Here is a 15,805-nt window from a genome sequence, read left to right as displayed (position 1 = left end):
TAATTTATCCAACCAGGCGCTGACTACACTGGTGGTTAGTCTATCTGGTCTGATTGGTTGCCACCTTGCCGATATCCTGGAGGCATTGGTTTGAGGCCCAAACTGAAGTTTAACTTCTGGAGTGAAAGAGAAGAGGGGAAATAGTGAATGCAAGACAATCATTGTTTGAAGGGGTGAAAAGTATTAGTTCTGTCCTTATTGACTGTATTAGTTCATGTATGAAGCTGGGTGTATATGTAGAAGACATCCCAAATTAGGTGATGCAGTTGAGATTGTCCAATTGGGCCTATCGGGCCTCGGAAAACTTTGTTTTGGCCCATGGTTGACCTCTATGGACTTTTTGCTTTTTATGTTTGGATTTATTGATGTAATGGGCCTCTTTTATAAGCCAATATTTGAGGGTCTTAATTCTGTACACGGGATTAAGTATATACTATATAGATAAATATTGTATGGGTCTCATGTGCTATTAAGTTAGTTTAGTTTAGAAAGAGTCCTTATTAGTTAATTATTTTTTATTGTACTGTTAGTCAATAGTTTATGTTGTTCACTTGTTTGGAGTCCTCTATAGCAAGCATTTGATCAGTTTTAGTTAGTTTTTGTTTAGGTAACTTGAAGGGATAGGTTTTTTATTGGTTTGGGACATAGTTTTCAACACTTAAGAGACACCTTGGTTGCCTAGGCTGGCTCCTAGGTGCCTTGCGTCCAGGCCCCCTCAACACCTTGGTCGCGTAGACACTGTGACAACTATGGTTTAGGAGTCTGAAATCAGTTTATTTGGTCTTTATAAATAGGGTTGTAATTGTACTAGAATTTATGGAATTTTGGAGTGGAAAATTGGTTTGGTTTAGTTAATATTGAGGTTGTTTTCTCTCTCACTACCTTACGACTTCTCCCTTCCCCTCATCTTTGCGATTCCCTTTCCTCCTTTTCCTTTTGGCTCCATTGCTAGCAGTCTCTTTCCTCCTATCTTGAAAGAAAATCCACCACCAACATAATTAATGCAACCCGGGTTCAGACACCCTTAAATTGGATCGCTAAGTTGCTATGGTCCCTCAAGTGACCAATAACTCAAATTGAATGAGTAGTGGCAGTTTCATAATTATTCAGAATTATTTGGGATCTCTTTGAGTAAGGCAAACATGACTGAGGCCTGAATTGTAAATAATTTAAAAGGGGAAGCCCCACCTGGTATTTCAGGAGGACTGAGGATAAAATAGAATAAACTTAAATAAAGGCTTTGGAGTAAATTAACAAGAATAAGACACTTCGTGTAAATATTAGAAGTAGGTCATCACCTACCTCTCGACAAACACTCAAACCAACAATGAGTCGTTTGGATTCCAGGTGAAATATCTCACCTAAATGAAACTTAATCATGGTGAGATTTTGTAGTGAAAGTCCTAACCCCAAAATGTCTAAAAGAAGACCAGTAGTTGACACAGATTTGGAATATTATTTTAATACTAAATTTCCGAAGTATGGATGGGGGGGGGGGGGAACTTCCCAAACCAGCAGAAGGCATCTGAATATATCTCTCAAGTCTCAATGGGCTACCCCCATTGGTACCGTACTCTACAGTTCAGATTGCCCTCAGATATGGACTCAACTCCCAAAAGCAAGGTTCAAGAAGTTGGTTTTGATTGACTTCTGGTCGAAATTCTGCAGGGGTCGGTTGTTTGATTTGTTTGACCATTTTTGGTGGTCAAACGGCCATATTTTGAGCTAAAACTTGGCAGAGGCTCTAATTGAGCATCTAAACATAGTGGAACCTTTAGATTTTTGAAAAACACACTCAAATTGTTACTTTGATTTCGTATCCTAGGTTGGCTGTGTATGCTGTATCTTGCCTGTATATTTCTCAAAGATAGCGTATGTTACACATGATTTAGTACTATAACATACCAAATATTAAGAAACCAATTACATTATGCAATTGCAATTGGCAAATGGAGAAAAATCATTTATTATTATTAAATGTCAGAATATTACATCCGAGGTACAAGTGTACAGTCACCGACTTCACAAATCACAAGTTCACATGTAAGCCCAAAGGTGCAAATAACCAAAAGTCCTCTTCTTCCTCCTATTCTCCTACTCTATGTCAATACTAAAAAGAGTTCCGGGCGGGCTCGAAAGATGAGGAAGATTGCTGTCGCCGACGAAACCATTCCTCCGACTCGGTCACAAAAGATGACCATGTCATGGTATGTTGGAAGAAACGCTCAAAGTCTATCATATTAGCCAGATATGTCTCATCATCCACATACTCTAGGTACCCTAATCTCGGATATAGATCACTAGGTGGGGAAGATGATGTGAATGTGCCTCCACTGTAAACCTTGCTTAGTGTACCAGGCTGACAGGGATGCTGTTGGGGGCCTGAGAAGGAGAAGATGCTATCAACGAAAGATGCCACACACTGTGACCGATCATCATGAGTAGCGCTGAATGAAGATGATGAAGAGCCATGCTGATCATACCCACCATACCCGACACTAGATGTGTTTGTGTGAAATGATGGTGCATGCCACTGTCCTGGCTGCCCAAACTCACTACTACCCTCCATATTGAGGCCTCCAAGTGTGTCAAACATGAAAGAAACATCTATCTCCATGTCGTCGTGTTATGCTCCTCATCTGGTCTGAACCTATGGCACGGGCCTTTGGTATAACCTGTATGTGAGTGTACACGTGCACCATGGTTGGCATCCTTGGTAGCATGATCAAACTGAGTCTCTCCTGTGAATCGAATTGGCTCAGGCTCCAGCTCCTCTGCCTGGTCAGACTCCTCTTGAAGGTTCACATATCTATCTCCATCACCAACACCATCATCACCACCACAATTGCCACCATCATCTCCACCAATAAAGGGCGACGGTGTGCGGTGTGGCCACTGGATTGCAACTAGTTAATATCCTCATCATACCCGCCAGGCTGGGACTCAGACGATCGAGTTGTCTGTGAGTGGACTCCACCTTCTTGAGAAGACAAAAACTTGCTAACATCGCCCCCATCTGACTGGCAATCTCAAGGTTGGGCCCATCACCGGTCTGATCCATCACTAGGCCATCGTGATCCCTCATCTACTCGTACAGGGGATCTTCCTCATCTGACTCCAGCTGGAAGATGTTGCTGAGTTCGATTGGGTCTTTGTCATTGTCTATCCCCATGCTTATGTGCTGCATCCTCAATTTTGTGTTGTTGTGCACATACACCAGCTGGAGCGGAATATTGGGCAGTTAAGAAGCATCATATAGATAAACTGAGTGTGCGGAGATGAGGGTGTTGAGATGGATGCATGGCAAAACTAGGAAGGATAAAGTAAGGAATGACCATATTAGAGCTGATTTGGGAGTTGCCCCGAGACAGGATAAACTATACAAGAGTTGTTTGAGGTGGTATGGCCAAGTTCAATGGAGGCCTTTGGATGCTCTAGTATAAAGGAGTGATTTGATTCAGATTGAAGGAACTAAAAGAGCTAGGGGTAGGTCTAAAATGACCATAGGAGAAGTGGTGAGGAAAGACATGCATAGTTTAAGCCTTGCTTCGAGTACGACCTTGAATAGAGAACGATTGGAGGGCTAAAATCTGTGTAGCCGACTTCATTTTGTTGGGATAAGGAGGTTGTTGTTGTTGTTGCTGTTAAAAGTGTTTTTCATAATGTTGCTTAAGTTTTATAATTTGTATCGATGCCAGAGCCCATTGGAGGCCAAGGATCCATGTAGCCGGCCAATTTAGTTGGGATAAGGCTGAGTTGCTGTTGTAGTGCACATACAGCAGCTGTTCAAGACGTTTATGACTCAATCGGTTCCGCCTCTTTGAGTGGATGAGTGAAACCGTACTCTAGTTGCGCTCGCATCTAGAGGCGGAATATGTCTAGGAGAGCACTTTATTAGCTATCTTCCTCAGGTTAGGTGCATTTTTCCCATATAGTGTCCACCATTCACCTGCACTAGAATATTCTTGGTAAGTGCTCGAACTTGGATACATTCATATGTAAAATTGTGGATTGAATGATGAAACTAAATTAATAGACCTACCAGGAGCAATCTTTTCCCGACCGTCCTATGTGGCAGCATGACTGAAAGTCCCTAGTGCATCCCTGAAGTTCTTCATCTATTTCCATTGCAAACATTGATACGTCAACATCAATGTGTTAATGGGATTAATTGCATTGATTGTAATAACTTTAGAAGCTACAGGTATACCTCACTAAGATAGGCTGACAGCTGACTTGATGTCTGCGTTCAGCTCCAACTTGGCCACCACATCCTCCACTGCATCTATCAACTCTTGATTCATCCCAAGTCTGTGCTTGTATTGGTATGTTGGATATATAGATAGTATGCTGAAAATAACATAATAGCACTTGTAATTTGTAAATGTTTATGAAGTTATTTTTTTGTGCATAAAAATATATTAATACCAACGAAGAAAGGGGCCCCCAAAGGGGAAGAATATACAAGCAAAGGCAAAAGCCAAAACATGAGCTTCACACCCACATTTGAAAGAGTGGGGGAGGTTCCAAGAAGATACAATATATCTATTTCTAGGAGAATCTACACATCTATTAGTGACCCCAGACAATTTGCTCCTGATGTCAAAGGAGATGGAGTCCCAAATCTGCTGGAAGGATCTGGAGTTGGAAGTCCCATCTTTTGAGATTATGCTCTTGCCAAATGTGATGAATAGCAGCGCCAAAATCCAGATTTCCCACATGATCACAAATAGAGGAACCTCCAAATGTCATATCACCCAAATCCACTAACGTGAGAAAGGTAGAATGGTCCTTTTAACAGGCCAGCAACGAGCTAGGAGCCAAGACCAAATTTTGGAGAAGGGACAGCTGAAGAATAGGTGATCGACATCCTCCATGGCATTCCAACAAAGGATACAGGAAGAAGGGACCGAGATGTGCCTCTGGATAAGGACAGACTGCGCTGTAAGGCAATATCTGAGGGCCCTCCAAACTGTAAAGCTATGATGGGGAATAAGGGATGTAAACTGGTTCAAATTGCGCTAGGAAGCAGTTGGCCCTCGAACTTTGATAAGATCCCTAGCAGACTTCGAACTAAATAACCCAGAAGAGGAAGCAGTCCAAATAACCAAATCACCCCTTCCATTGGCTCTTTTGGCATGCTTCGGATGGAAGCTCAAATATAGTACAACAACAACAAAAAACTCAGCCTTATCCCAACTTAATGGGATCAGCTACATGGATGCAAACAAAACAAAGTAGGGAAAACAGAGTTTGAACCTAAAAGGGGAAGAAAGTATGGAAAAAAGGGATGGGGAAAGAGGTGAGAAATGAAGAAAAGAGAAAGACTAATGAAAGATGGGATATAAATAGAAAGATGAAAGATAGTAAGAGGAAAGATGCACAGCCCAACACATCAAGAGATTCTTAGCTACATGGGGTCTGCGACATGGATCCTTGCCCTCTAATAGGCTCTGTCTGAGGTCATACTTGGTACAAGACCTAAACTATGCATGTCCTTCCTTACCACTTCTTCTATGGTCATTTTAGGTCTACCCCTACCTCTTTTAGCTCCTTCAATCGGAATCATATCACTCCTCCTTACTGGGACGTCCCTAGGCCTCTATTGAATATGACCATACCACCTTAAGCGGCTCTCTCAGAGCTTGTCACTGATCGGGACAACTCCCAAGTCCGCTCTTATATGTTCATTTCGTACTTTATCCTTGTTTTTCCACACATCCATCTTAACATCCTCATCTCTGCTACACAAAGCTTATCAATATGACACTTCTTAAATGCCCAACATTCTGCCCCATACATCATGGTTGGTTGAACAATAGTCCTATAGAATTTCCTTTAAGCTTTAAAGGAATGCGTCGGTTACACAGTACTCTGGACGCACCTCTCCACTTCATCCATCCCACTTTAATTCACCGAAAGCCCAAATATTATATAAACTAAAAATTACAAACTCACCAGCCTTATGCAGTGGATGCATAAGTTGCCTTTCTCAACAATCTTTTTTGATCAGGACGTAACTCCTACCACCACATGGTATCACCGCTACCATGTGGTACATCATCATCTCCAGTGCCATACAAGTCTGGTAGGGTAGGCTTCTTCTCGGAGTCTATAATCCTCAACACCTTCACCACTGGCTCAAATAATGTGAAGACCTTCAGGTTGTACTAGAATAGATCACTGGATATGGTCCACTGTGCAGCTCTACCCCCTGGAGAACCTGCCTCTTTCCAACCAAACCACTCCTTTGAGGCAAACATAGATCTGTGTCCTACCTTTTTTGCCTCAAAGCTCTTTTGGGCAATGTAGTTGGTGGCAAATCTCGTGAAATCCCCACCTCACTTGATCCTCAGTAGCTGTAAGGCATATCCATGATTGCACACAAATGTGGTCGCTTGTCTTGCTCTCTCGACCACACTCTGTACCAATGTTTTCTTCCCCATGTCCTTCAGCATAAAGTCAATGTAAGTGGGCGATATCTACTGTTGTTCATCAGTTTCTCCCCCGGCTTCTTGAAGTTACTACTCATGTCCCTCACCACTTGGACAGCGTTCTCTAACCCCACCTCCTTCAACAAGTTATAAATATATTTTGCATCCTTCTTTTCCTTGAATGCATCAATTAGCTTGAGGAACACAGTCCTCCCATCACAATACTATGAAGTTGATGATGGACTGTCTAATAGGTCTAGTCCAACCATCACACATCACAGTGACCCCATAATCTGACCATAGGCCCTTGAGGGTCTCAATATACTCCTTTAACTCCTCCTTCTGCTGGGGCAGATACACATTCATCAACTCATAGGTAGTGAGGCCCTTCACTCCCTCCCCAGTCTTCCCCACAGTGTCTAACATGTTCTGATAGTAGGGCCTCTGAGTGGCATGTGCTGGAATGCTATGGTGAAAAGAACCACTTCGACGCTTACTCTCCCCCCCCCCCTACCATACCCTTCCACTAACCCCACACCTGCTTCAGCTTTCTCTATGTACTCTCGGTCTGTAAACTGCAAGATCCTGCTGAAGTATCTCAACAGGATCATCATCACCACTGTCCTCTGGGGATGGGGGTGGTGGGGCTGCCCTCATACTCTAAGACCTCCTAAATACCAACATGGCTGATTCTGTTTCTTCTTACCCTTGCCATGATCACTAGGACCAGCCTCTCCTGCAGCCGCCTCTAGGTCTAGAACTACTACTACTAAGACCAGCCTCTCCTCTAACTGCTCTGGAGGAACTAGCTCTTTCACAGAACTCCTTGCCTCTATCTTGCTCCTGTTGACGTGTGACATGACTCGCTCTGGTCACCTGCCATATCTATCAGGCCTCTATCTTTGTCTCCACATCGGCAGGCTCAAACTTCTCAGCAGAATCAAAACCAGAGTCTTGAGTCCCCTCCTCTTGCCTCTGCCCGTCTCTCCAGTATTGCATCGTCAAACTCTTCCCTTGCCTTCCTCTTGTCTAATTTCCTCTTTATCCCTCCCTTCATGAGGGTAGCCGTGACCTTCTGCACCTCATAAGGAACCCTAGGTCATTTTAGCCACATCCCTATATCCACCTGCCAAATGCCACTTTAGTCTAGTGGCTCCACCTCCCAAGATTTTTTCCCCTCAATAGTTGCATTGAGATTTCTTCTTGTCATTCCCAATAGGTTTACCATGCCTCCATGCTATCTTACCCCCATCTCCTCCCTGAGAAGCCATGATGTGCTCTTCTTACATTGTTGCAACAAAAAATGTTACATCATTAAATTTGCTACATCAATTAAAAATCTTATAACAACTTGACAACAAAAAATCTATTTCCTAATTTGTACGTAAGTCATAGTTTTTTCCTTGCTTAAACTAATTTTTTAAGATTATTCTTAAATAATAATAACTTAAGTAACCAATATGTAAGTATGGAATAACACATAAAACATCATTCTGAGGTGAAAAGGCAACCACAACACTTTTAAAAAGTGTCACTATTTTTCAAACCAAAACAGAATATTTTTTTGTAAATTTTTTAAGTTTTAAAAATATTTTTGAATTTTCAAAAATTTAAATATTTTATTTTTGGTAGGAAAAAACCGTGAGGCCAACGATCGGCCAACGATGACTAACATATATAAAATTGAGCTTCAACCACTCAATGAGAAAATCGATTTTTTTTAAACCAGAAAATAAAAAAAAATTGAAAAACAGAAAATTCAATCCGATTCTGTGGAGTCGTAGATCGGCTAATAAATTTTAACATATAAAAAATTGAGGCCTAACTACAACATATTTACCTATTTTTTTCTTTCAAAAAATTACTTTAGGGAAAAAGGGTATTATTTGAATCTTAAACCAATCTCCCTCACATCCACCAAATCTTAGTTGTATGTGACTTGTACAAGCTTCTAACAACTTGTTCCACCAAAAATAGGAAGTGGAATGGCCATAATCCACTTAAATTGATTTTTTTTTTCTGCCTTGACAGCAGGTTTTGACTTATAGAATGGCGATGAAGAACTACAAAGGAAAGAAGGAAGGACACGTATCTTGAGCAGAGAAGGGGAAGAAAACAATCCGCTATCCTGATTAGCATGACAATAACTCTCAGCAGCATACTAAACCATAAAACTTTATCAAATTCCAGTCTGTCTGCGATAAAACTAATGCTTACATATATAGACTCGACTAAACCCTAAACGTAATCTGGAATAGACTTTGGAACCAACTCAACCTCCTAATGCTCTACTGATGCATCTAACTTCAATACAAAAAAATAAAATAAATACTCAAATTATAAAAACACCCCTAGTGAGGTCGGTCCAGCCTTGCAAGTGCATCACATATCCTCTGGATCGATCTTCATCCTTGGGGACCAAGCGACTTTTTTTTGCTCGTCTAGTTCAACTTCTAAATTTGTCCTGATGATGTTAATATCAGGCTTTTATGTATGTTATTGTTATTTTGGGATGCCATGTGGTATGTCTTCTAATTCTGTTTTCCTTGTACTCAAGTGATTAACATGTTGAACATTTAACTTCTTTGCTGAAGTTAACAATTAAAGTGCTTTTTTTTTTTACAATTAATGTCAATACTAATTGCTTTTCCCTTTTTCTTGCCAGGATATCCCAGGGCCTTTCATTTCTTTGATAATGGTCTATATTTTTAATGCGATGACACATTTAGCATTCGATATTCGGTTGATGGCATTCAAGTTTTTTGATCTTGTTGTCCAACACTACCCATCTTCCTTCTTAATGTATGCTGAAAAGGTATCTGAACCATTCTCTTGGTGTGATTTGAATTTTTTTTTTGTATTGATCATGTGACCATTGTGACGTTCTCCCATATATGCACATTTGCACTGAAATAGTATGCACGGTTGAAATCCAGTCTTAGCCTAAGCAATCTGATTTCTGAGTATGAATCTTGTTGATGTGTGTTGATATACATTGTTGTAGCCCTTACTTAACAGCTCAAGCTTTTGGGATAAGCGGTTGTAACTTGGTATCAGAGCCAAGAGGTTGGGTGTTCAATACCTGATAAGTGTGAGGGGTTTATGTTGTGTTGTTGTGCCCCTATGCTTTGTGCCCATTGGTGCCACGTGATGGTATCATGTGTAGAGTTGTGTGTGTGTGGTGGGGGGGGGGGGGCTGCATGTGCGGGGAGTGTTTGTGTTGACATACATTGTTGTAGACCGTACTTAACAGCTCGAGCTTTTTGGATAAGCGGTTGTAGCAAGTCTCATAGAAAGGATCCTACATTTCTTTGTTTCCTTCCCTTTGTAAGCAAAATAATTAACACCACTAGCATCCTTGTAATTTTCTAATGATTGATGGAATGAACTGGTTGTGTCTAGGCTTTTTGTAGTCTCATGTTTATCATTTTACGTTCTGCAGCTTGTCATTACATTGTGGAGTTTTAGTGTTTTGTTTGTCCTCTTATTGGAAGCATTGTATTAAAGTATCAAGAAAGCTTTTGTGTCTGGCAATAGTGATAGATAATCACTTGAGATTGCTTGAGACATTTATCAACATAGCTAATCATGTTGGCTCTTCTTTGCTGTCCTTGCAAGTTACTTCCCAGGTCCTACAGCCAAGTAAAAACTTTAAGCAGGAGCATCGTTATTGTGATTTTGACATTTTGTTATTTTACTGTTTTGGTGAATTCATTCTTCTTTTTTTTTTTATCATTTTTTATTTTTGTTAGCTTAAATTTCACCACATTTATTAAACCCTGATTACTTTTTTATAGTAAGTCTGATAATTGGCATGTCTAGTGAATTCAACTTTAGTAATTTTAGTAAATAGTGGTTTCTGAGTTTGTGCAGTTTTGTTGGATTGAGGAATCGTTTATGATTGGATTGCTCATTTATTTTGGAAGTCTAGTTCATAGTTGTCACGGCGTCACGGCGATCCAAGTCGGTGGAGGGGTGTCACGTCGATATATCGACATGTCGCCCGCCATGGCGTTGCCATGGCGAGCATGTCGACCATGTTTTATTTTTTATTTTCTCTATTTTTAATGTGTTAATAGATGTATACTCAAGCCATGTTTTATTTTTTCTCTATTGTTTCTCAAGTTTTAAGAAGAAAATTCAGAAATCGAAGAAGAAATCGAAGAGGGAAAGAAGAAATCGAAAGAAATCGAAGAGGGAAAGAAGACAGGAAGAAGAAATCGAAGAGGGAAAGAAGACAGGAAGAAGAAATCGAAGAAGAAATCGAAAGAAATTGAAGAGGGAAAGAAGAAATCGAAGAGGGAAGAAGAAATCGAAGACAGGAAGAAGAAATCGAAGAGGAAAGAGAGTCGGGAAGAAGAAATCAAAGAGGGTCGCCATGGCGTAGGTCGCCATGCAGCCCTCTCCGGCCAGACGCCATGGCGACGCCATGACAACTATGGTCTAGTTAGAATGAGAGTGATTTTTAGATAATAGAAGTTTTTCATTTCAGATCTAGTTTAGTTAGAACTAGTTTGAGGTTATTTCATATTAAAGTCTATTTATTTTGGTCATTACAAGCAAAATTATATCACATTGCATTGATATGGCTTCTATGTTGCATTTAAGCATAATTATATAAAATTATCATTGCTATATTCAAGGTTTAAAGTATCGGTATTGGGTATCGTATCGGAGAGACACAAGGTACATTAAAGATCACATGGAAGTATTTAGAGTCATTCTTTCACAACCAAGAAACTAAAAATAATAAGAAACTAACCCTAACTAGGAAACTAACATAAAACTGAGGAAACAAACTAAGAAACCAAGATAGGGACAATCCCCCTATTCATGGTAAATTATCCAAACTACCATTGTACCCCCACAACACAAGGGCCCATTCTCAACACCCCCCTCAAGCTGGAGTACATATATAGCAAAAAGAAATCTTCAGCTTGAAACAAAAGCACAAAGTAACAATTGTAGCACCACCCAGCAGCACATCAACAGCTCAAGCACAATAGCCACCAATCAGCAACAGTAAGTAAAAGAAATCGTGTCGAATAGAACCAAACAGCAATAAACAATAATAAGCGGTTGAGAACCCCAACCGCGATCTAAAGATTATATAACAACAACAACAACAACAAGAGCATAGGTAGTAGATAGGCATCTTCCCAAAGAAGACAAGTAAAACTGCAGCTTTAACAGCTACATCACAAGAAGGATCTCGTAACTCTCTCAGAGGCACCATTTCACAAAAGGCTACTGTCTCAGAGGTACTATTGCGGTACTTGTACATCAGCTCGGTGCTTGTAGAATGCAGACCCTATTCACAAAGACAACATCTGGTTGCTGACCGACCACACAAAGACAGCATATGGTTTCTGACGAACCACGCGGCATAAGGCAGCTGTGGACCAAGTAGATAAAAGCTGAACTGTTGCTGAACCAAACACAAACTCTTAATGTTTGCTGTGGATACGAGAAGATGACACGTATAGATAAAAATAATCTTCAAGAATGAATGACTGAAGCAAATAAGTCTTCAATCATGTAGAAACATCATGTTGATGGCCAGATAAAATAGACAAATTTCCAAATAATTCTTGAGCAACGCAATAACCACAAGCATCAATAATCACCAAGATAAAATATGGAATATAATAATGCGAAAAGGGAAGGGCATGGCTGTAATTAAAGAAATCCAAGTAAAGCACAAGCAAGGCCAAGGGTAAACTAGGAAAGTGATAAAATATGGAATATAATAATGTGGATTGTATGGATGATATGATAGACATGGGGGACATGTGACATGTAACATAGGGGACAGAATTGACATGAGATAATAATGATGTTTGAGAAACCAAGTAAAAGAAACCCATCCATCCTAAACGAGACTTGGATGCAAAAGAAAATATAGGACTAAAACTAAATAAAACATAAAGGGGAGGGGTAATATAGCTAATAAAAAAAAGGCCAGATAAAGTAAGGTACGAAGTTTATCTTCTTCCTTCCGTAAAACCAGAACTAGCGGAGGGTTGGGGATGGTTGCAGTAACCAAGGAATCCTCAGGGAAAAAAACATGGCAGGAACTAGGAATTGGAGTAGTCTTCAATCTTCGACCAGGAGAGCAAGTTTCAAGGGGCAGTGAAACCATAGCGGTGATCTGAAATCACGTTCCAAGGGGCAGCGGCAGAAGTAAACATGGACAACCATGTATTGCAATTGAATCCTTTAAAATCGATTCCAGCGGCAGCAGTAAAACAACAATAGAGGAATCAATTCAGCAAACAATAGTATCATCAGATCGACTATTGATATTTTCAGCGAATGAGCAATCGCAACAAATCAGTAGATAGAAACCCAGAATCTTCGATCATCAATTCAGCAGTCTGGTTCGATTCAAACAACACCAACGAAAACCATCTTCTCCAACAGAATCATTCCACGTCTGTGGCTCAAAATTAGAGCAAACGAAACGCAAACAGCAGATATATATATGCAGCGGTAACCATGGCTGCTCACCAAAATGGTGATCTTTAAATGACTCTCAAACCGGCAACGTTTTGAACCCAGATCGATTCAAACCATCAGCTCTGATACCATGTTACAAATCCTGAGAAGAAAAGGGAAAACCAGAGAAGAAACAATAGAAGAAGAAGAGATGGGGAAGAAAAGAAGAGAACTCGATGCTCTGAGTTCCTCTCCCACAGTTTGTATTTATAATATTAACCAATTACATCAAAATAGGAAACTCATTCCTTGACAACCAAGAAACTAACCCTAACTAGGAAACTAACATAAAACGGAAGAAACAAACTAAGAAACCAAGATAGGGACAATCCCCCTATTCATGGTAAATTACCCAAACTACCCTTGTACCCTCATGGCACAAGGGCCCATTCTCAACAGGGGGAACCTCCAAGTTTTTCATGGCTAGCTTGGACCATATTAAAGTCTCCACCAACTCCCCAAGGAGAGGAACCGACAGGGAGACTAGGGAGCGGAGGGCGCCCCAAAGGGGGAATCTATCAGAAGCACGGTTATAAGCATAGACTACAGTGAAGAAGAAGAGATGATTTCCATTGGGGTCAGAGACATTGAGGTGGATGAACAGGGAGGAGGAGATAGAGATGAGAAGCTTGGAGGGGTCCTATTTTTATTTAATTATCAGGAACCTCCCTAAAAATATTTTGATTTACTTTCTAGATTCGATTTAAATCTTCTTCAGCCCTTTTTGGTTTCCCAATTCTTGATTTACACAGTGTGCTCACTACATGTTCGAAATTTTCTTTGTTATTACACGACTTCAGGTTTGCGATTATTAGAGTTGCTACTCATGTTTTTACTATAGATTAGTTCTGCATGGTATTCATGATGATGCATGTCCCTCTGGGCTTGGTCTACTTGTATGCATAAATCTGTGTATATTCGTTTCTTTGGATGAGATAATGGGTTGATTTCTGTAGCTTCATTGTTTTAGCATGTGAGCCATCTCATAATTTTGTGAACTGTTATTTATTTGACAGGTTCTTCAGAATTATGAGGTTATCTTACGAAAGAACCAGACCTATTTACAAGACAAGGGGAAACTCAAGAGTGCTCTTGTTGGGTTGGTTCGCAGCTTGTCACTTTTACCTTGTAATGAGAGAAAAGCTGATCCATCGGATGAAAAAGTATTTCCTGATTACTATTAGACAACTGTATTATCTTCTAGTTTGATTGCGGATTCATATTCTGCATTTGATTCTTTTTGCCACATTTTTATTGGCTTTTGATTTCTAGCATTTTAATATTTTTCTTATTGTTTGACTCCTACCTTTTATCCTTTGGTTCTGTACCTCTTGAAAGTTAAAAAAGGCTGGTGCTTGCATGTCTGTAGCGTAAAGGTCTATCATAAATTAGGTTGTCCCTACTAGGTATCTTAGGCTTCCTTTTGTTACTATCAGTCATATTTTTCTTTGATAAACACCATAATAGTATAATCTCTTTGCTTGTTTGTACTTTTTATTCTTCTTCGTGCTTGTTTGTCTTGATTTTTGGTAGCCTATTAAATTGTGTGATTTTTTAAGCACAAAAATGTTCAAGCTTGGTTTCAGATTCTTCACTGTCAAGGTCTGCTGATCCTTTGTTTTTTATTTTATTTTATTATTATTATTATTTTGCGTGTGCTTCCTAGATCACCGATGCAAGCAACGAATCTGCTGATTAATAGTTATTGCCCAGGACTGATCCATCCTATGATATTGATCCTCATCCCTTGTCAGACACCGATATGCTCACAATTATTGTTTTATGTATCTTCTATATTTAATAGTCTTATGTTAATTTATTAGGTTTTGGATACACAACGGACATTGCATGCTTTTGAGCTTGAGGTGCCTATGAAGCATACGGGTATGTGAATTCTGCAAATTTATCTATTATTTATTCTTTAGATAAGTGAAATACTATACTGCATTTTGAATCAAATTGTCCATTGGTTTCTTCCAACTTGAGCCCCAACACATTTCATTTGTTCACATTGAAAGATTACGGAAAAGTAATTCCTTACAGAACTATATATGCCTACTACAAGTTGGAGTCAAGCTTCATAGATAGAGAAACTAGAAACCCTCACATCTAGACTTCAATATCCTCAATCATGGTGATGGATAATATGTGCATTGCGCAGTCCAGTCCCTTGGTTTGTACCTCCAGAAAATAAGACCGTCCAGAAAGAATATGGAAGAGAAAGAACTCCTTATAATGTTCTAAGATCACTATTTATACCATCTTTACCATTGAATAGTCGGTAAGAAGAAGAGGAACAAGAACCTGCTGTCCAAGTAGTAGTAGTAGTTCCATAATTTTATTTTAAGTGGTATGTGTTTTTAAATTGACCGGTCCAACCTGGTTGAACCAGTGGTTCAATTTAAGTGACTTAAGTCACCACTTTATTTAATGTATTTTTTTTTCCCTTTTGGGTCCACACTCCCACGAATTTAGCAAAGGGAGGTGGAGTAGAGCTAGCCGGCTAGGAGTTTCATACTCCTAGGCTGAATAGGAGTAAGGCCTTTGGGCCATTATAATATTATATAAGCAATGAAAATCGTAGTGCACGCACACTCCACTTTTGATTTGAAAAATTCTCTCTTGCAAGCTGCTGCAACTTTTCTTCTCCTTGAACAATTGTTTTGCCTCTGATCAAAGCTGGTGGGATTCGTGTCTGATCCAATTGACACTCTACGGTGTGAAGCGCGAGTGGTTCCTCTCAAGTTCTACAGTTCTACTTTCAAGTTTCAGTTCTAGATTCAATTTTTATTCAAGTTTCACCTTCCAAGCTGCTGCCAGAGAGTTTCTGCAACAACAGTAAGTTAGAAGTTATCCCCATCCCCTGCTTTCTT

At 39.9% G+C, this 15,805-nt stretch overlaps 1 protein-coding gene across 1 annotated transcript in view; it reads left to right on the top strand.

The window, feature by feature from the left end:
- Positions 1-15,805, top strand: part of LOC122672640 (testis-expressed protein 10 homolog) — a 38,592-nt gene that overhangs the window by 5,640 nt on the left and 17,147 nt on the right. The window contains exons 5-7 of the mRNA XM_043870102.1: positions 9,100-9,249; positions 13,949-14,095; positions 14,756-14,816. Of these exons, the coding sequence (XP_043726037.1) occupies positions 9,100-9,249; positions 13,949-14,095; positions 14,756-14,816 (358 nt within the window). The remainder of the gene's footprint in view (positions 1-9,099; positions 9,250-13,948; positions 14,096-14,755; positions 14,817-15,805) is intronic.

This window comes from Telopea speciosissima, chromosome 8 (assembly GCF_018873765.1).
Source record: "Telopea speciosissima isolate NSW1024214 ecotype Mountain lineage chromosome 8, Tspe_v1, whole genome shotgun sequence".
In the NCBI taxonomy this organism is placed as follows: domain Eukaryota; kingdom Viridiplantae; phylum Streptophyta; class Magnoliopsida; order Proteales; family Proteaceae; genus Telopea; species Telopea speciosissima.
Note: the sequence above shows the minus strand (reverse complement) of the source record. Positions and strands in the feature narration are given on the sequence as shown.